This window comes from Danio aesculapii, chromosome 8, assembly GCF_903798145.1.
Source record: "Danio aesculapii chromosome 8, fDanAes4.1, whole genome shotgun sequence".
In the NCBI taxonomy this organism is placed as follows: domain Eukaryota; kingdom Metazoa; phylum Chordata; class Actinopteri; order Cypriniformes; family Danionidae; genus Danio; species Danio aesculapii.
This window is the reverse complement of record NC_079442.1, coordinates 23,824,274-23,845,442: the sequence shown is the minus strand read 5'-3', so window position 1 is coordinate 23,845,442 and position 21,169 is coordinate 23,824,274. Positions and strand designations below refer to the sequence as shown.

The 21,169-nt window shown below is 37.3% G+C and overlaps 1 protein-coding gene across 1 annotated transcript in view; it reads left to right on the top strand.

The window, feature by feature from the left end:
• Positions 1–21,169, top strand: part of ptch1 (patched 1) — a 103,158-nt gene that overhangs the window by 66,293 nt on the left and 15,696 nt on the right. The window contains exons 17-20 of the mRNA XM_056463453.1: positions 6,630–6,813; positions 13,948–14,228; positions 16,955–17,092; positions 18,319–18,461. Coding sequence (XP_056319428.1) covers positions 6,630–6,813; positions 13,948–14,228; positions 16,955–17,092; positions 18,319–18,461 — 746 coding nt within the window. The remainder of the gene's footprint in view (positions 1–6,629; positions 6,814–13,947; positions 14,229–16,954; positions 17,093–18,318; positions 18,462–21,169) is intronic.

Below are 21,169 nucleotides of genomic sequence, written 5' to 3'. Positions count from 1 at the left end.
CAGCCTGTACAGCCTTTTCAGGACTCCCTCAGAGGGGCCTTGTCGAGAAAGAAACCCCCACGCAAACACACACACACACACAAAACATAACAGGTTAACACATTAACAGTTTCCAGTTGCTACCCAGCATGAAATGTCAGGAAGAGGAGAGCAAAAATATGAAAAATAGAAAGCATACCACATGCCGGAGGGGTGTGTGTGTGTTGTCCTGTCGGGTAAAGGCACACATACTGTAAGAGCAGAAAAGATTGCTGATGTTTTGCCAGCCGAATGGAAAAGAAAAGCCAGCTGCTGGTGCTGGTGTGCGGCCGTGATGTCATTTCCTCTTCCTGTGAGGGAATTTTTGTAGATAAGTGCACTTCATTTATCTCATACATTTTCTTACAGTTTTTTTTGCTATAAAATTAAAAGTCAAGACCAATAATCTTTTTTATCTGTCAACAATATTGTATATTTTGTTATTATTTAGATATTTATTATTGAGAATGACGGCAAAAACATCTAATAAATATACACAAATGGTGTAAAAAAGTGATACAAAAATAAAAAGCAGCACTATTTCATATACATTAACAAATAATCTGCTGTTTATTATTAAGTTTGGGGTTATATAGTAGATGTCAGTAGATACATTTTTTTTTACCTTTATTTATTTTTAAAATTTTATATACACTCACTGGCCACTTTATTAGGTACACCTGTCCAACTACCTGTTAACACAAATTTCTAATCAGCCGAACACATGGCATTTAGGCATGTGGACACGGTCACGACGATCTGCTGCAGTTCAAACTGAGCGTCAGAATGGGGAAGAAAGGTGATTTAAGTGACTTTGAACGTGGCATGGTTGTTGGTGCTAGATGGGCTGGTCTGAGTATTTCAGAAACTGCTGATCTACTGGGATTTCCACGTACAACCATCTCTAGGGTTTACAGAGAATGGTCTAGGGTTTACAGAGGAGGAAAGAGAATGGCAAGACTGTTTCGAGCTGATAGAAATGCAACAGTAACTCAAATAACCACTAGTTACAACCGAAGTATGCATCTCTGAACACACAACACAATGAACCTGAAGCGGATGGGCTACAGCAGCAGAAGACCACACCGGGTGCCACTCCTGTCAGCTAAGAACAGGACACTGAGGCTACAATTTACACAGGCTCACCATAATTGGACAATAGAAGATTGGAAAAGCATTGCCTGGTGTGATGAGTCTCAATTTCTGGTGCGACATTCAGATGGTAGGGTCAAAATTTGGCATCTGCCTTGTATTAACGGTTCAGGCTGATGGTGGTGGTGTAATGTGAGGGGGATATTTTCTTGGCACACTTAGTACCAATTGAGCATTGTGTCAACATCACAACCTACCCGAGTATTGTTACTGACCACGTCCATCTCTTTGTGACCACATTGTACCCATCTTCTGATGGCTACTTCCAGCAGGATAATGCACCATGTCATAAAGCGCGAATCATCTCAGACTGGCTTCCTGAACATGACAATGATTTCACTGTACTCAAATGGCATCCACAGTCACCAGAGCTCAATCCAATTAAGCACCTTTGGGATGTGGTGGAATGGGAGATTCGCATCATCAATGTGCAGTCGATAAATCTGCAGCAATTGCGTGATGCTATCATGTCAATATGGACTAAAATCTCTGAGGAATATTTCCAGTACCTTGTTGAATCTATGCCACGAAGGATTAAGGCAGTTCTGAAGACGAAAGGGGGTCCAACCCGGTATTAGTAAGGTGTACCTAATAAAGTGGCCTTGAGTATATTTTATTTATTTTTCTTCCACCAAAAAATTTGCAGCTAAACCTAATTTTTCATTTGAGAGTGTGTTGTGTTGTGTAATCGTCAGTGCACACATAAGAGCAGAAGTGATTCGCATTTCTGTTGTGTTGAAGTGGTCATTATTGTGCTCTCTGTTTGTGTGCGGGCTGTGAGGTCATTTCCTGTGCCTGGAGGCCTGCAGCTTCACACTGTGACAGCTTGAAGACATACAGTTGTTGCTCATCTTGCTGCTTAATGCAATCCAGATCGCTGGAATCCAAGTCCGCTTTTTTATTTTCTCTCCCGCCTCTAACTTTTCCCTGCTCTTGGATCTGCTGATGTCCAACTTTCAGTCAGTAATACAGAGGCATGAATCACATGCTGACGCTCACATTATGCTCAACTTAAAACTTGTGTGTCCTTTTTTTCTTCAGCTGATGTACATTTATATATATATTTAATATTATAAATAAAAAGTCAACACAATATTTTTAAATTACATTTATTAAATAGAAAATCAATGCATGAATGAATGATTTTCTAATATTTTTAGTTTTTGATACACATTTAATTTCAAGATTTTTGTTCATCATGTAATATAATAAATGATCAAATTATATTGGTTTTGTTTATTATATTTTATTGTATTATTCTGATCTAATGCATTTTTATTATCACATTAAAAACCAACACTGTTTTTTTCAGACTTTTTGCTCCACATCTAATATTTCTGTTCACTTTTCATTTGTGTTTTCATTAAAGAATTAAATAGAAAGAAATATGTGGTGTAAATTATACATTATAAGAGCTCGGGAACATCTACATCACTGTAAGTAGTGGCCGGCCATGTTCGTGGACAAACACAGGAGCCCTTAACGTAAACAGATGCAAATCACAACAGAATAAGGACCATTTTATTGTAATATCTTTCTCACAAACACTCAGTATAAAATAGTCTGGCGTGTATATACCTTTATAATTGCTTTTTGTGTGTCAGAGAAGCTGAAATGATGCATTCAATTACATTCTGTGTCCAGCGGTGAAGTTTAACTTGAGTAGCCGAGCACAGACACAGAGGAGGCAGATCCAAAGCGGATCAAATAAGTAAGAGTTTATCTGTAACTGACAGGGCATCAGCGAACTGCTGCAGGAAAATGTCTCCATATATTCAATTCAATTCAATTCACCTTTATTTGTATAGCGCTTTAACAATGTAGATTGTGTCGAAGCAGCTTCACATGAAAGATCATAGTAAATTGAATCTGTGTCAGTTTTGATTTTCTTCATCACCTGTAATATGAGCACTTACAGTTTATTGCTGATGAGTGTATTTATGAAACACAATAGAGATCAATGGGAATTAGGCTCCCTTGACCTAAAGACCCAGGGCCCTATCATACACCCGTGCAATAAGGCGCAAGAAGAGTTTGACGCCATTTGTTGCTATTTTTAGACCAGCGCAACCCTAATTTTCACGTTTTGCGCCACGTTGTATAAATAGCAAATCTGTTTGCACAACTTTGTGGACTCATGAGTGTTCCGGTCTAGAAAGGAGGTGTGTTAAGGCGCATTGCTGGCACGTTGCTATTTTGAGGAACTGAAATAGACTGCACCGTTGAACAACTGAAAGGTGGTCTAAAGTCCAGTGCAGAGCGCCTATGCAGGTCCAAAATGCATACACATTGCTTAATACACACAGGATGACGCAACTGACTTTTAAAGGGAATGAGAGATGAGACTCTGATTGGTTTATTGCACGTTATTTTCAAAACACACCCATAACTCATTAAGAGAATTAAGCACAACCCTGTTAGACAGTGCGCCAGGGTGCAATTTGTATTTTTTCGTTAAAATAGAGCCCCCAGAATGCATTGCGTTGCATGCAACATATTCCTGAGCTCTATAGGTAAGGAACAAGTTTCCATGGCAGCAGTTTTCATATAAATAAAAAATTTTCTGTTTTAAAAGATAAAAATTTCATATACACAGTTTTGTCAGTTGTTATTTCTGTTAAATTGGAAAGCAGCACAGTAAGTTTTTCTTTTAAGATGTTCAGCTAAATAGCCTTCTACTCATTTAATGTTTATCTCACAATGTTTTGCTCATTCCAGGCTGTTGACTTTTTTTTTTTTTTGATAATTGAACTACCAAAAGCTCTATTTTGCTTTGAGTTGTCCGTGGCGCCGGGCATTCTGGGTATCCATAGGGGTCAGGAGAAGCAAGTGTTTGCAACATTTGTACAGATGTTGTGTTATTTTTATAGCTCTCCTCCATTTGCTGGGTGGCATTTCCTCCAGTGTTAACAGCAAGGTTAACTGCACACAGACGTGCTCAGGGACTCCGGCCAATTTTTTTATTGTTACACTAACTCAAGCAATTTTTCTCTCACTCACTCTTATTTCAGCCACACACAACCCAAACCCCCTCGAAACACACACACTCTCCAGTACGCACTGACCCTCGGCTCCTGACTGAGAGACTGTAGATTTATTTGCTCCAGAAACATGTATGGCATTGAGTGTGATGCCGTAATGACTTCGCCTTCACGGGAGGTAGTAATGCTAAGCGCTAGGCCAGTGGTGAAGTGTTTGGAAATCGCCAACGGGCATTTATGCTACAACCCCAATTCCGGAATAGTTGGGAAGCTTTATGAATTGCAATAGAATCAAGAATATGTGATTTGTTTAGCATGGTGTCACATCAACTTTCCTTTAAATTTACAGTAGTTTATTGTTTTGAACTCGAGAATACCTCTAATAAGTATTAATAATAAGTATAAACAAATAAGTTTTACAAACAAAATTTTTGGCCAATCTGATACCCAGACTTCAGCTGTTCTCAAGTCTGTGGTCGCCATTTTATGAGGCGCCTTTTACACAACAACATTTTCAGGCAAAAACTGAAAAGGTTTTTATACATTTTGCCTGTTCGTTTACACAACAATGTCATTTTTGGCACTGAAAATGCAAATGCGAAATGGTTTTCAAAATATATGTTTTTGAAAATGCTGTGTAGGCTATATTAACGGCCAGCATAAACATATACAGCAATGGCAATGTGGTAGTCAGGTCTAATCAAGTTGAGCTTTACTGTCATTCCGCTTTATGTGTGGACATACACAGTGGAACAAAATGTCGTGTCTCGCTGGACTTGACTTCCCTGCTGAAAAATCCAGCTTAAACCAGCTTAGGCTGGTTGGCTGGTTTTAGCTGGTTGACCAGCCTGGTTTTAGAGGGGTTTTGGCCATTTCCAGGCTGGTTTGCAGCCATTTCCAGCCTGGTCTTAGCTGGTCAGGCTGGAAAATGACCAGCTAAATCCAGCTAAAACCAGCTTGACCAGCCTGGTTTAAGCTGGACATAGCTGGTTTTGGCTGGGCTTCCAGCCTGGCAAGGTGGTCAAGCTGGTTTTAGCTGGTCATTTTCCAGCCTGACCAGCTAAGACCAGGCTGGAAATGGCTGGAAACCAGCCTAAAAGTGGCCAAAACCCCTCTAAAACCAGGCTGGTCAACCAGCTAAAACCAGCCAACCAGCCTAGGCTGGTTTAAGCTGTTTTTTTCAGTAGGGTTAACTTGATTACTACATCGGATTTGTTATATATATATATATATATATGTGTGTTTGTGCTTGCCGTTAATCTAGCCTACACTTGCAGACTTTAGTTTTTGGGTGTTGATATGAACACAATAATTGCTGCATTTTTCAAAAAAGTTTTGTCTGTTTGTTTGATAACGCTTTATCAGCAAAATGTGGATTTACTTCATATTACAACCAAAAGCAGAGACAAATTGTACACAAACTGCAGATTATATATAGACACGAGGATTGAGCTGCAAATGGCACATCGTCACTTACCTAATTGTACTGTTTACTAACAAGGTGACAGCGCCAAATACTGGCCTGCATACATAATACAGCATTTTGTGCCATTTTGATTCTTAAATGCAGATGGTTTTGAAAACATTGTGATAATGTGAAACATTGTTGAGACTCTTATGAAAAAACATTTCGCAACACTGAATATGCTGTTTTAAAAGACATATCTGAAGTAAAGTTATGTTTTTGCCAATAGAAAGTTATGTTTTTGTTAGCAGGAAGTTGCTAGGCAATTCAGTCATTTTGACCACTATGGTAGTTCTAGGTAGTTTTTAGCTACATTGTTGTTGTGTAAACCAAATCTGATTCTCCTTTTCATGATGGTCATGTATTTTCAGTCAGATCTGAACTTCAGGCCAATTAAGCACATTCATTCTGTCTACAAAACTGTTGTAGCACATGCAGAATGAGACCTGATCCAATAGCAATAGACCTCCCATAAAAGATGTCATCTTGATAGCAGGTCTCCTGCCTTACATAGACCAGAAAGATTTGTTTGAATTCCCTGCATCTGTTTCAGCATAATATATGTTAATGGATCTCGGATCATTAACATAGTTCTTTGATGTTTAGCATTAAGATTTTCTTTTATTATTATTTGTTTTACAATTCTCACAAAACCATTGGTACACAAAAATGAGCCATTATCTAGCTTTTGTTTGCTTCAAACTTAAAACCCATCATGTGTTACCACTTCACCTGCTTGTTGTGGACTGAAAATATGAATATTCTATAACCTTTTTGCTATATTTAGCGTCTGTCTGTACTTATTAGGAGTGTGTTGCAGCCATCAAAATTTATTTTTATTTACAAACAATTCTTTCTTGGTATTTTTATCAATGAAATTGTTTAATGTCCCACAAAATGTATGAACTTTTTTTAAATTGGGGTTGTACGTGTAGAGTTGCAGCTTTTTTTCTAGAACTTATCAAGAAATTAAATGTTAACTGACGTCTCTGATTTGGCTTTTTTGTTACCAGATTACCAGACAGCGTTTGGTGAGCGCAGATGGAATAATCAACCCAAACGCTTTCTACATTTATTTGTCTGCCTGGGTGAGCAATGACCCAGTGGCCTATGCTGCATCCCAGGCCAACATCCGTCCACACCCTCCAGAGTGGCTCCATGACAGGACAGACTCCATTCCTGCCAGCAGACTCAACAGTGAGTACTTTAACAATCATTCATCCCTGTCCAGCATCATGACAATTAGCCAAATTATTATTGTTTTCTTCTGAAATTGTGTGTTTTTAGCATAGTCATTTATAGATTTACACTACCGGTCAAAAGTGTGGGGTCAGTTTTTTTTCATGTTTTTTTTTTTCTTAAAATTATTCTGGTTATCAAATATTCTGTTAAATATGTATTAAAATGTTAAATAACTGCTTTCTTATTGCATATAGTTTCAAATAAAATTATTATTATTAATAAAAATAATAATAGTTAAAAATTAGAGAGATTTCTGAAGGATCATGTGACTCTTAAGACTAGAGTAATGAAGCTGAAAATTCATCTTTAAAATCACTGAAATAAATGATTAAATTAAATGATAAACTACTTTTGAACAGTTATTTTATAGTGCAATAACATTTTAGAATTTGACAATTCGTACTGTATTTTTGATGAAATAAATGCAGCCTTGGTGACCAGGAGAAGCTAATTTTAAAACATTTGAAAATCACACTGACCCTAAACTTTTGACCGGTAGTGTAAATTATAGCATTTATAGATTTTATACTATTATCTTCATCGCCTGTTTGCGAGCACACCATTTTCAGCCCAGAAAGATTGTGTTGGTTAAGATTACTTTGTGTTGATAGTTTGGACCTTCAGATGATTCAAACCTGCAAATTAACTTGCTGTTCTTTTGGAGATTATTTAATTTCATTTAATTTTATTCAGAATATAAGCTTGTTTGTGTCTTAAAAACACTAATGTCAACACTTTATTTCAGAGCAGAGAATTATAGTTAACTACCACTAAAGCCTTAAAACTTAAAATAGTTTTTGACTGAAAGAAAATTAACTTGTATGAAATATAGGGTGTATAAAAAGCAAATATGTAACAAAATAGAAAAATTTTAATTAAACTAAAAGGCATTATAAGAGTAATGACAATTAATCAATGCCTTTGTAAAATAAATAAATAAATACAATCATGCATACATGCAATAATTCATTTATTCATTTTCTTTTCGGCTTAGTCCCTTTATTAATCTGGGGTCACCAAAGCAGGATGAACCTCCAACTTATCCAGCATATGTTTTACGCAGCAGATGCCCTTCCAGCTGCAACCCATCACTGGGAAACATCCATACACTCATTCACACACATACATTACGGACAGTTTAGCTTGCCCAATTCACCTATACCACATGTCTTTGGACTTGTGGGGGAAACCGTAGCACCCAGAGGAAGCCCATGCGAACACGGGGAGAACATGCAAACTGCACACAGATCGCCAACTGACCCAGCTGAGGCTCGAACCTGCGACTTTCTTGCAGTGCATACATACATTTGAACCATTATTTAAAATATTATTTTATGATTAAAACTAAGCACTGATAAAAGCATACAATTTAGAAATGTAAAAGTGAAAGGTGTATTAGTAAATGCATTAGCATTCTAACACCAGTATTACCAGTATTAGTAAGGTGATAAGTTTTATTGTTTGATTGACTTTACTCAACCGTCAGCTTATCCGAAACTGAATTACTGTTTCATTTACCGAGTTCAGACAGCAATACAGGGTTTATTCAATTTGTAGTCTTATTTTAAAGTGAACAAAAGCACCAGTCTGTACTAGGGCTGGACATTGTTGGAAAAAACTGATATTGCAATATTTCGTTTTTCTGCGATACATATTGCGATGATGTTTAAAATTTCACTAAATGACTCTATTTAGAAGGAATTCATCATTTTACATTGATTGCGGTGATTATTTTACTGGAGTGCAACTGCATAAAATATACAAAATTATACAAAAAATATTTTTATATACACAAAATTAAACAAATTAAAGTACAAATGAAAACAATAGAACAAAGATAAAAACGAAACAAACATCGCCTTATGGTTTTGGAGGAGTCTACAGTTTTGATGTACAGATATTCAATAATTAAATGAAAAATAGCACTCTATAGTCATTGTTATATAAATAATTAAACAATCCATCTTTGTTAAAGTGGCAAACTTTATAATGTCTTGAACAAATGGTTAAATTCACTCAAAAGCACTTGGCATCTTGAGATTGCCGTTGCAAATTCGCACATTGCGATATCGATGCTAAAACGATATGTTGTGCAGCCTTAGTCTGTACACTGCTCACTGTGTACACTGTGTGTGTGTGTGCAATACACGGTGGGCGCTCAGGGGAAAAGTGACTGGATAACAAGCTGAAACGGCCTCTCCGAGTCGGAGCCCCCGCAGCAGCCTGGCAGACGTCCAACTCCCGTCCTGATGAAAATTTATAGTGGAGATTATAACGGGGCAAAAGCATGTTTAGCAAGTGGTCCTGCCTGACCCCTTCAGGCACTGGAACACACACTCTGAAACTCATTCCTATCACACACACACACCTACAGAGCGCTAGTCATTCTGGGTCACATTCTTCTGATTTTATTTGTGGTTTTAAGACTGCTGCTTATCCAAGTCCAGTAGCTGGAGTGATGAGTCATTGCAGGCCTGCTGCTGAAAGCCCTGCAGTGCACACAGCCTTTGATGACAGGTGATAACTGTCAGCATGAATTTGGCAATGCTCAGACGTTTGTTGGTCGTCCGTGTGTGTGTGTGTGTTCGTTCAGGAAAGAGAGGTAGGATATTTCACTGCAGATTTTTGACAGCATAATTACAGCGGATCACCATCAGGATTGACACTCAGCTGCATGTCGAGATTTGATAGCTGGTAATTTAGTCGCCTTTTACTTCCTGGGGCGGTACAACAAAAATTGAAGTGTTTAATAGGTACAGTCTGTCACCTTGAGAACATTAGACATCCTTTATGCGACTCTCTAAGGTTAAGCTTACAGTGATTTCTCAATTACAATTTATTGTGCGTATTTGGTTTATGTTTCGTTTTTTTTTGTAGACGGTGTCTGATTCTAATCATGGTATTAAAGCTGACCTGTACTAAAGCCTCTAGAACACACAGGACCTGTCACTCGTATAGTTTTGAATGGGTAAAAGTGTAACCGTCAATATGGCGAATGAAGCCCCGCCTACTAGTACAGGAGCCAATCATCGACTGATGATTGATAGACTGATGTTTCTCGGGTGAGAAGCTTGGACCAGATGTGTGTTTTTACACATCGGTTAATTTGTTGGTCAACAAACGCACTGGAATCTCAGCGAATACTTGCTTCACAGACATAAGAAATATAACCACATAAAGCTTGAAATCTAAGCTTTTAAAGGAAACAAGTGCACTTAAAAAACGCACATCACATGACAGCAATTACTCGAACGCACAAAAATTGTAAACAAAGAGTCGCTGACATTTCTGGAGGAGATTTGCCATCAAGACCAAGTTGTGAATTACTTCTGAAGAGCAGCTCGATTTGACAAAGCATTATTTAGAGGATGATAATATGTAGAATGGACACAAATGAAGTTGGTATCAGGATTTCGGTCCTTTCATGTGCGTATGCGCATAAACTCGGGCAGCCTGAAAATATGCCGATTTTGTTTGATTCAGATGTTTAGAAATGAATGAGTTTCTTTATTAAGTTCATTGGTGGTTCCAATTATGTGATATAATCATAAGCTTGGCAAACAGTTTTGGAGAATTTGATGTTTCCCTATTCAGTGCCCGAACATACTGCCCGAGAGGCATTTCAAAGATGACCGCCAAGTGAAATGACTTGCATTAAAGGGACTTTGCCTGTACGTACAATGATTGGCCATTCAGATAGAACATGTATTCCCATTCCAAAGCGATATGTTGTCATTGTTTTTTCGATGTTGATGGACGTGCATCATGTTATACACGGGTCTCACTTATCTTTAAGTGCATCACACATGAGCACCACTTTTTTAAGACACCATGTCAAGTTAAACGATTGAAAAAATTTACACAAAGCTCTGCTCATCAATGTCTGTTCAAAAGCAGTGGACCAATCAAAATAACTCATAGGCGGGGCAAGCATTGCAAATATCTGTTTACAGTAGCAAATTCACTTGACGACTGTTAATACTAGAACTACCAAGGCGGTCAATTTGACTGTTTTTTAATTTTTGCAATTAAATAACTTAAAAAAAAAACACATCTATAATTCGCTGAATTGTACTAAATATGTGTATGTTTCCTTCTATCATTGTTATTTTAGTAAAATTACAAAACACTAAAGAGTTCTGATTAATTCTACCTAGAACTACCATAGCAGTCCAAATGACTGAATGCATTTCAGTGTCTGCTACTTTTGCCAGTGACTTTAAATATGCATGCCTCGGTTGCCTAACATCTTCCTGCTAACAAAAAACAAATCTTTCTGTTGGCAAAAACATAACTTTGCTTCAGATATGTCTATTAAAACAGCATATTTAGTGCCGTGAAAAAGCCTTCTTCTCTGCTTGAGAAAGTGAAAATAAAAGGGAGGTGCAGACAGTTGCGGTTGGTCTAAAATATACATTTATAGGCTGTATTACCAAAAAGGTAGTATTTTTAAAGTGATTTCTTTATTAAATATGTCATTTAAAGCTTAATTTTAATATCTCAATAGAAGTTTTGAATGTAAATATGACGTAGCAATATGATGTATTTTGTCAGAATGATGCTATAATTCTAGTAGTATAGTAGTGTAGAATTCTGGTAGTTTCAGTGTTGGCGAAGGCGCTTAAAAATCAAAAACAAATTCTAAACGCTGTGTCTAACGTTTTTTAGATGCAGACAAGTTCTGTGTGAATGGCACCAGGTGAAAAAAAATGACAGTTAAGAAAGCATTTGTTTACGGCGATTTACACTTTACACTTTGACACTAGTCATCAACGTTTATTTGACATTTTTTTTAAATACAGAATACAAAGAATGTAAAGAATATAATTTACAGTATTAAACATGAATTTTTACTACAAATCATTGTTCTTTTTTTTACCTGTGGACTTCTGAGTATGATTGTCAGAACTAAGGAAATGAACAGGAGAATTTTTCAAAGTCAAAGAAGGCGGAGGTTCAAAACCACACCCTCCTAATTGTGTAATCAACATGCATTAATGGCATTCTACCATTTACTATTTTCCACATTCACCAAAAAATCCTTTGCTTCAATCATCATAGAATTGTGATGAATTTGTCAGTGCGCAGATGTTTAAGGGTCGTCCTTGTGTGTGTGTTTGTTTCGAAGAGAAGTGGTTGGTTATTTCAGTCAAATTTTGACAGTGTAATTACAGCGGATCACCGTCAGGAATGACAATCGGCTGCATGTTGAGATTTAATAGCTGGTAAATTAGCCCCTTTTTCTTCCTGGGGCGGTAAAAAAAAGTTGAAGTGTTTAATAGGTACAGTCTGTCACCTTGAGAACGATAGACGTCCTTTAGGCTAACTGTGACTCGCTAAGGTTGGGTTTACAGTGATTGCTCAATTCTGATTTAGTGCTGAGATTTCATTCTGTGGCTTTTAAAATGTGGCAGATCAGAAATATAAAGGATATCTGGTTATCAGTAGGCTAATGAAATTAACAATATCAAAGGGGGAAAAAGTGCTGTTAAAAGGAAACCAGGGTTTTAAAATGTGAATGGCTTAATGTAATGTAAATGATGTCTCTTACTGAAATATGTAGTGGAAAACCTACGAAAGATGTGTTATTAAAAAAAATCCACATTCATTTTGAACAAATGAAATTGATTGCACTCTGTGAGCTTCTGGCGATGCCTGTTGCTGTTTTTATGGCAACACAAGTCAGCATATAAATTACTGATATGATACCACTCATGATGTGTGACTTTCTGTTGTAATTTTCAGTCGAAAAAGTGCAGCAAAATAAGTATTTCTATCATAGGTTTTCCCACAAGCAATCTAAACGCACAAGGATATTGAGTAAAATTCATGCAAATAAACTTGAACTTTCTCCTTCAGTGGCATCAAGATAAGCATCAATCAGCATGTTTACATCCGGCCAGTTTTATAAATAGGCAAAAGACAGGCAAATAGATAGAGAGTTGCCTTATTGCATCTGTTCGCTCACAAATGATTGATTCCAATGTTGGCTTGCAATCTCTGAAAGACCAAATAAAATAGTTCCAATGTAATTCGTTCTTACTTGAAAATGTATAGAAAAAGGCACAGTTTTTCAGAGTATACGTGCAGTATAGGTGTAGAATGTAAGTATGGGTGCTCAAAACATGCATGCCAAAAAGATTATTCTTTGGTCAGTGTCTGAGCTTTTTCTATCCAAATGTTATGAGCAATAAAACGTCTTTGTACTCCTTTAAAATGTAGTTGCAGGGCTCTTATAATCCTCTCACAAAGATGAACATAATGCACTCGGGAACATGGGCATCTGTTTTTTTATTATATCTACATTAATCATTAGGTAAATAAACAATTCAAAGCACTAGGGATGTACTGATTCACCTGACTCACGATTCAATACGATTCACGATATTAATCTCACGATACGATTTAGTCACGATTTTTTTTCCAAAATTATTTGAAGCTATTTCTAATTGAATTATTAATTGAATAAATTTTTTTTTTTAATTAAATGCTGCACATTTTCGCTATGAAAACACTCCGAAAAACAAAATCCATAACATTTGTCGGAGCAAGCGGAGCTGCAAATCATAAGGTCCACGTGGTTTGGCTTATTAATAGTTTTTTTTTGTATAGACGTCTATGACTAGTTTTTTACTGTGCTGCATTATATTCATTGTTCTGTTAGTGTAAGTAAACATCTTTTTGCAGTATTTGCAAACAGTTTGTGTTTTGTCTGTTGCACTTCACCGCTGTCATTTTACTCTGCCGCCCCACCTCCTGCTCGCCGCTGATGTGCAGGTAAAGTGAGTTTACGCATGTAAACATAGTGCCTTCTCTGTTCTCAACATTTCTACGATTTGAATCATCACATATTTGAGTCGATTTTCAACCAGCTTACAGTGAATCGTTACATCCCTACAAATCAGGTGTCCACATATTTTTTAAATGGGGGAAAAAGTCACCTGTGCGTGTGTACTGATGATGAAATACGTCGTGTCACCACTATGCAAGCATGTAAAAACCAAACTATGTATTGGGCTTAATAGTGAAAGATAACGTGGCTTGTTGTTAAAAGTGAATCTCATTTTTCATTTGTATTTACATCTGCAGTTCCTGCTGCTGAGCCCATCGAATATGCACAGTTTCCCTTCTACCTCAACGGGCTTCGCGAGACGCCACAGTTCGTGGAGGCCATCGAGAGCGTCCGCGCCATCTGCAGCAACTACAGTCGCCAAGGTCTTCCCAGCTACCCCAACGGCTACCCCTTCCTCTTCTGGGAGCAGTATGTAGGCCTACGCCACTGGCTCCTGCTTTCCATCAGCGTTGTGTTGGCCTGCACCTTCTTGGTGTGCGCAGTCTTCCTGCTCAACCCCTGGACTGCCGGAATCATAGTGAGTTTCTTCTTCAGATCTGTTTGGGATTTGTTTACATGCTCATCCATCCATCACTATCTTGACTCTGTGTAGTGTGTACGTAAAGTACGTAAAGTACAAATTACAAACGTACGTAAAGTACAAATTAAATCAAAACTGACCCTGTGATTTTGTTAGCTCACATTGCCAGTTTTGTGGTGAACAATTCACCTCTGCGTGTCTTTAAGAAAAAATAAATCATTTGCCCTTGTAATCTTAAAATTTGTAATATCTGAAAATGCACTTTCTGTTTGTTAAATTCTCAGATAACGTCTGTCTAAGGTATTAACATACTTAACCACGCCTCTCCAACATCCAGTTTTGACAACAAATAGAAATAGTGAGGATGAGTTGTTTGTTGTGATGTTAAAACTCTCCCGAAACACTTTTCTCAATCTTTCTGAATGAAATGCCTACTTTTACCACATCCAATCAGCTCACAGTATAAAAATCAAGCCACACCCACTGATTTCTATTTAATACTCCATTTCTCTAGGAACTGTGTCACAATACAGAAAAATAACCGCAGCTTCCGTTTCATGCTGACTTTAAAATCGGAATGTTTTGGTCGAAACTTGTTCATTTTTTAAAAATCGTTCTCATTACCAATAAAATCAACAAATGTAGCCAAATGGGAAAGTTCATAAAATCTAAATGTTTGAATTGAAGTTTGGCATAAAACTATTTATTATGTTTAAAAATGCTGTCTGCCTATGTGCTTTTGTGGAATTTAGTCACATTGGCATGTTTGTAAATGCTGTAGGTTACAGAATAAAACAAAGTTTTACTTAAAACAAGCAACTATAAATCTAAATTCGTAAAAAAGATCATTTTTAAGTAATTAATTAATTAATTTCATATCTGTATATCACAATTGTGACCCCATATTTCAAAATGAGTTCTAGTTTTAAAATACCTGAAACTGAAAAAAAAAGAATAAATAATAATACCACTTTAACAACTTAATATTGCACTTATTTCTCGTAAGGTTATTGCACACTGAATCCAAAGTTTTCATCTGTAACTTTCACACGTTAAAAAATAAATTCAACCTCATGTTGTGTCAGTCGTATTAACACACTCTCTCCGAAACTTTCGTTCGTCATAAAAGGATTTGTTTACGTACGTGAATGTGTGAAGTATCACACACAATGTATCAAAATTCCACTAATTTCTTAAAATAAACGTTGCTTTTCGGGATAATACAGCGCAGCTCTTTGATAATGAGCTGAACTTTCCTTCTTTTCTTTTGGATGAACACAATATGCAGCCTATTCATTTTTCTACTTTGGAGAAGAGAGGAGAACAAAGTTTTTTCGTAATGGATTAATTAATGTGCATCGGACTCAGCATGCAACGTTTGTTTATGTGTCAAATTTTTTGCATATGAATACGAATAAAAACGCATACGAAAATTTCGCACTTCAGTGTGCAAAGACTTTTAGTTGTGACTTTCTTTCAATTGTTAGTTTAATCATTATTTAATTGGTTATTTAATCTCTTCACATAAACAAGAATTAAAAAAAAATTCTTTACATAAAAATACTTTCTCACAGTTTCCTTTACAGGATATATTTTTTCTACACTGAGGTAGAAACAAGCTTTCACAACATCCTTGTCATTCCTCTGTGAAAGACTATGATGCACAAAAGGTTTGGAAGTAATTAAAAGTGCGCAATTTAGAGCAAGGCAGGGGAGGGCAGGCAGGCAGGCAGAAATAGCTGAGGAGAGGCTGTGTTTTTACAGCCCTGCGCTTTGTGTTTATCTTATACTGTCAGAGCCAGTTTGTTTAGTCTACACGAGGCTTTTTTCAGACGTTTTTCTAAAATAAATGGGGAAATGAAAGGTTACCACAGCAACTATATCACTCCACATATAACATAGCGCTGCTGTTCTTGCTGAAATGTGCGTATGCTTGTCATTTATATCATTCACAAGGCCTAAATTTCTTTCCCACGCTCTGTCAGTCTTTTTTTTAAGGTTTCTGTTTTATTAGGGCCAGTGTTTAAGCCATCTGACTGATCTAACTCTGTCTGACAGGATAGCAGCTTCATCCTTTTGCTTTACTGGACACTTGAAAGGGAAAGTTATAGCCCTGCTTCAGCTTTTACCATTGCGCTTTTGTCCCAGACCACCAGCGGCCCCCTTAAACTCCATACGTTCCCCACTTCCGCCATGCTCAACCCCCCTTTTCATTTGCCAGCCCTCCCAGCCCCCAAACTCCCCTCCGTTGGCCCTCTTTCTGTCCTCTTCATCCCTCTTCAAAGGCCGCTGGGCCCCCCAGTAACCCAAGACTCATCAGCTGATTATGGCATTTACTTAACCAGTTCGTAGCCCGAGTTCAGCTCCATATGAAAGCATCGCAAACAGACCCTTCAGAGAAACAGATATTTTCCCACATTCCTCAGCGCTTTATTTAAGCTAGACCATCGTACTTTGCTTTAAACAAGGGCTGCCCGAACTCAGTCCGGGAGGGCCCGTGTCCTGCAGAGTTTAGTTCCAACCCCAAAGCTCAAGCAGCTAATCAAGCTCTTTCTAGGTATACTAGAAACTTCCAGGCAGCTGTTAAAGGTAGTTGGAGCTAAACTGGGCAGGACACCAGCCCTCCAGGATCGAGTTTGGGCACTCCTGCTTTAAACTATGTAAAGTGTGGCCGCTTGTGTGTGTAAGATGACGGATCTAAGTTTGCTGGTCTTCTCCCACAGGTGTTGGTTCTGTCTTTGATGACAGTGGAGCTTTTTGGCATGATGGGATTGATCGGCATAAAGCTCAGCGCTGTGCCTGTCGTCATCCTCATCGCTTCCGTTGGCATAGGAGTGGAGTTCACTGTTCACGTGGCACTGGTGAGTTGGTGTGCTAGTCAACATTCTCCATCTTTTATCTCAATAACTAGTGCACTCATTATTCTTACAGAAGAACCACACAAAAAAAAAGCGAAAATCACATGGCAAACACATTTGCAATGTGAAACTAGGGTTGGGTACCACAACCTGGTGCATTTATGGAACCGGTACCTTTGTAACCAGTATGAACCGGACTGAATCAGTATATGAATTTCGGTGCCTAATTTTGGTGCCACTGGTGCTGCGATAAGGACGTAAGAAGCATCAAGGGGTACATCAAAGGCACACATAGGAACGCGTTGTGTCACACCATCTCGAAACATTTAATCCTAAACTACTTTGAGGGAAACGGACACCGTCTGTGATGTCAGACGCTAGTTGCTTTAGGGAATGCACACACGTAGGCAATGCGCGCAGTACAGTGCATCCGGTGAGCGACTCCCTTCAGATTCATCAACACACATGATCGGCGTGTATCATATTTGCCTAAACTAAGCATTCTAAAGTATGGCTATATTTTACAAGCAAGGATTCTGACACAGCAACGTGAAGCAGATGCTTTACAAATGTTGCGTGTGAGGGGGGAAACACAACAAACCTAATGAAACATTTGAGGGCATAGAATCAACTTAAAGGCAGATTTGAAAGCTTACGAGATCCTTTGGCACTTTCGCTGAGTACGTTTACATGGACAACACATGAAAAAAGTTGTTTCAGAATAAAGTGGTATCTCTTTTTCACATGAAAATGTTCCAAAACATGAAATATTTTTATGTGTTTTGGATATGATCTAAATGTATCACCACATATTTTTAAAAAATGCAGTTTTGGAACATTGTGTGTTTTACCTGTGTTCCAAATGCGTTCCACTTTATTTAAAATGTGTCATTTTGGAACATCAAGTGTATTTCACATTTTCCAGATGCATAGATGCACATTTTCCAGGTGCATATGTTAAAAACTTACATAAGTTCAAATTAAGTTGATGTATGGTTTTATTTTGCTAATCCATTTTCATGTTGGGGGAAAAAGTGATCACATCATTTTCTTTCACATGAAAATGTTTCATGCATTTTTGAAGTTTGGATTGTTCTACATGTAATTTGAAGCTTGTGTGATTTTTTTTTTTTTTTTTTTTTTTTTTTTTTTATGTGAATGTAGGATAATTACCAGATGTCTTAACTAAGTGATTCATTTTGATCATATTTGTCACATTTTCCTCACAGGCATTCCTCACAGCCATCGGTGACAGGAACAAGCGAGCCGTTCTTGCACTGGAACACATGTTTGCCCCAGTGCTGGATGGAGCGTTTTCTACTCTACTAGGAGTCTTGATGCTGGCAGGGTCAGAGTTTGACTTCATAGTCAGGTAAAGACTGAAGTCCTGTATTTTGAATTATTTTCAGCTGCCTAGATTGTAGTATATTTAGGCCCAATCCCAATTCTTTTTTTGTACCCCTACCCCTTCCCCTTGGCCCTTAAAAGGGAAAAGTCTTCAAAATTTACTCCTAAGAATTGGGACAGCCCTACAGCCCCTGCACACTTCATCAGATGTCATCGCGATCTCTTGCTTCATATGAGATCAGACGATCGCGACTGCTGTATTTATTCCAGCTGTGCTATTTTTTAGTATTTATCTTCAGGAGATCACTGAAGGCATATATTATGTTATCATAACGATATAATGTGGCAATAAGATTGTATATACTGTGCATTTACACATTTACATTTGCATTCATCTATGTAAACACACCAAAAACGGTCCCAGCCACTCGGCTTTTCTGACAGGGTATTCAAGTGTCATCGGGTGACAGAATGTTATGGGACAGTTATACAGGAGTTATGATTAAAAATTATAGATCGCGAAATTTAGCGTCTTTTTATTTTAGCGATTTATTTTTTAAAGCATGATGTAAAACACGCACTCGGTTATGAATATATTTAAACATGTGTATGTTTGTTGTAAAATTCATAATAATGACAAAAAAATACTAATTTGTGGATCTCCTTACTTCCGGGTGCAACTATCCTGCCGTTGTGGTTGGTGTGTTCTGGGAAACTTTTTTACCCCTTGGTTTGGAGTGTGGTCCTGAAAAATCTTCGTTCGAAAGGGTATCTACCCCTTCCCCTTAGCCCTACGCCTTCAAGCTAAAGAGAATTGGGACAAGGGGAGGAAGGGGAAGGGCTAAGGGGTAGAATTGCGATCGATCCTTAGGGCCAGTTTTTCAAAATAAGTGTGAAATTGTGTTATAAAAGTCTTATGAATATGCTGATAAGACTTGAAAGTTGTGTGTGTAACCTTCCAATTTTTTCATAATGTCCAACACAGCACATAAAACAGCAGAAATTAGGTTGCAAACAATCTGATGATAATAATGTGGATGTAATCTAGTAACAGTATGGGGCAGAATTGATTAAGCATGCTTTCTGAGGTGTTAAATAATGGTGTAAATAGCAAAAACTCTAATAAAAAATTTGTGTGTGAAAGGGAAACTCCTAGAAAATGCATGTGCAAGAAGGTCAGCTACAAAAACAACTGTCTAGCCTTTGTCATTGCTAAGGTTTTATTGCATGTCTTTAGGAAATTCTGACAGTAGTTTTTAATGTTAAAACAGCTGAACCAGAGCTGCAGTAAGTCTGATCCATAAAATGTACTTAAGATGAAATTAAAATCATGATTTCCCAGAGATGGGCTGCAGCTGGAAGGGTATCCGCTGCGTAAAACAAATGCTGGATAAGTTGGCGGTTCATTCCGCTGTGGCGACCCCGGATTAATAAAGGGACTAAGCCGAAAAGAAAATGAATGAATGATAAAATCAGATGAAAGTTTGAAAACTCATTTCAGGTTTCTTAAACACTGACTATGTTTACAAGTGCGCCAATAATGCAATTCCTGAAATAATGTGAAATTCATAGTAAAGGATTAATCACAGAATGATGTTTAAAACCTCTTCACTGCAGTTTCATAATTCTAATTATTCGCTAAAATGTGTGGTTATTTTCGCAACCGTGATTCACACACATTCAGAGTCTACTTGCATGGATGTACAGGAAGGTTACTCTGTTAACATTACAATGCTGTAACTAGTTGTGTCTTCACCACTTCTAAATGAACAATGGAGACCAAACTGTCCAGCAAGTAGGGTTTGATAGAGTTCAGTGAGGGAAACTTGTGAATAGAGTCTCAAAGTTTATTCATAAGGTTGTTCATGTCAACAACACGCATCATCCGTGTATGTCTGAGAACATGAACACTAATAATTAAGGTGATTAAGGTGTTTAGATGCCTGTTTATTGCGATTTTAAATGGGAATACACCACGTAGTTTAATGCAATTATGGTTATGATTATGAGCTTAATCACATGGGTGTGACCGAAATGTTATGTTTACATATAGTCAAGTTTAATCGCTGTATTGCTGAAATCCCATTATAATCATATTATGAGGGTGCACGTAAATGCAGTCATTGTTAGTACGAAATAGCTGATATTTTTCATTATTGTCGTGTTCTCACGAGACAAGATGTAACTATTGAACTGCATTGCTAATTTTCTATTCACACTGAAATTATTTGTAAAATTAAAATACCTTGTATTTTAGTGGCACTTACTATGATTCGTCAGATGCTAGCCTTGTTCACCCAAAAATGACAATTTTATCATTATTTATTCTAGGCTTTTTCATTTTAAAACGCCAATAATGAAGCTTAAATATCCTTGATAACAAAAACCATTCTGTCTTGCTGGATTTGACGCCTTTATAGACCATTTTGAGGGGGGTAAACAAAAACAATGGTCCCAACGAATTTTCTGTTTTACATTTTTTAATTCGATAGCTTCCAAGAATCTAAAAGGAGCCACATATTGATAAATAATGTTATGATAGCTGTTTTAACTTGAAGTTATGATTGAATTGCCTTTATTACAGTTATGAAACAGTTTGATAATAAGCAGGAAATGTTCATGGGCCAATAATATCACCCCATTGAAATGGTCTGTATTAAGCAGTTGTGCTTTTTTAGAAGAGTTTAATTAAACCACTTGAATCATTTGAATTTTTTTTATTGAGTTACTGAA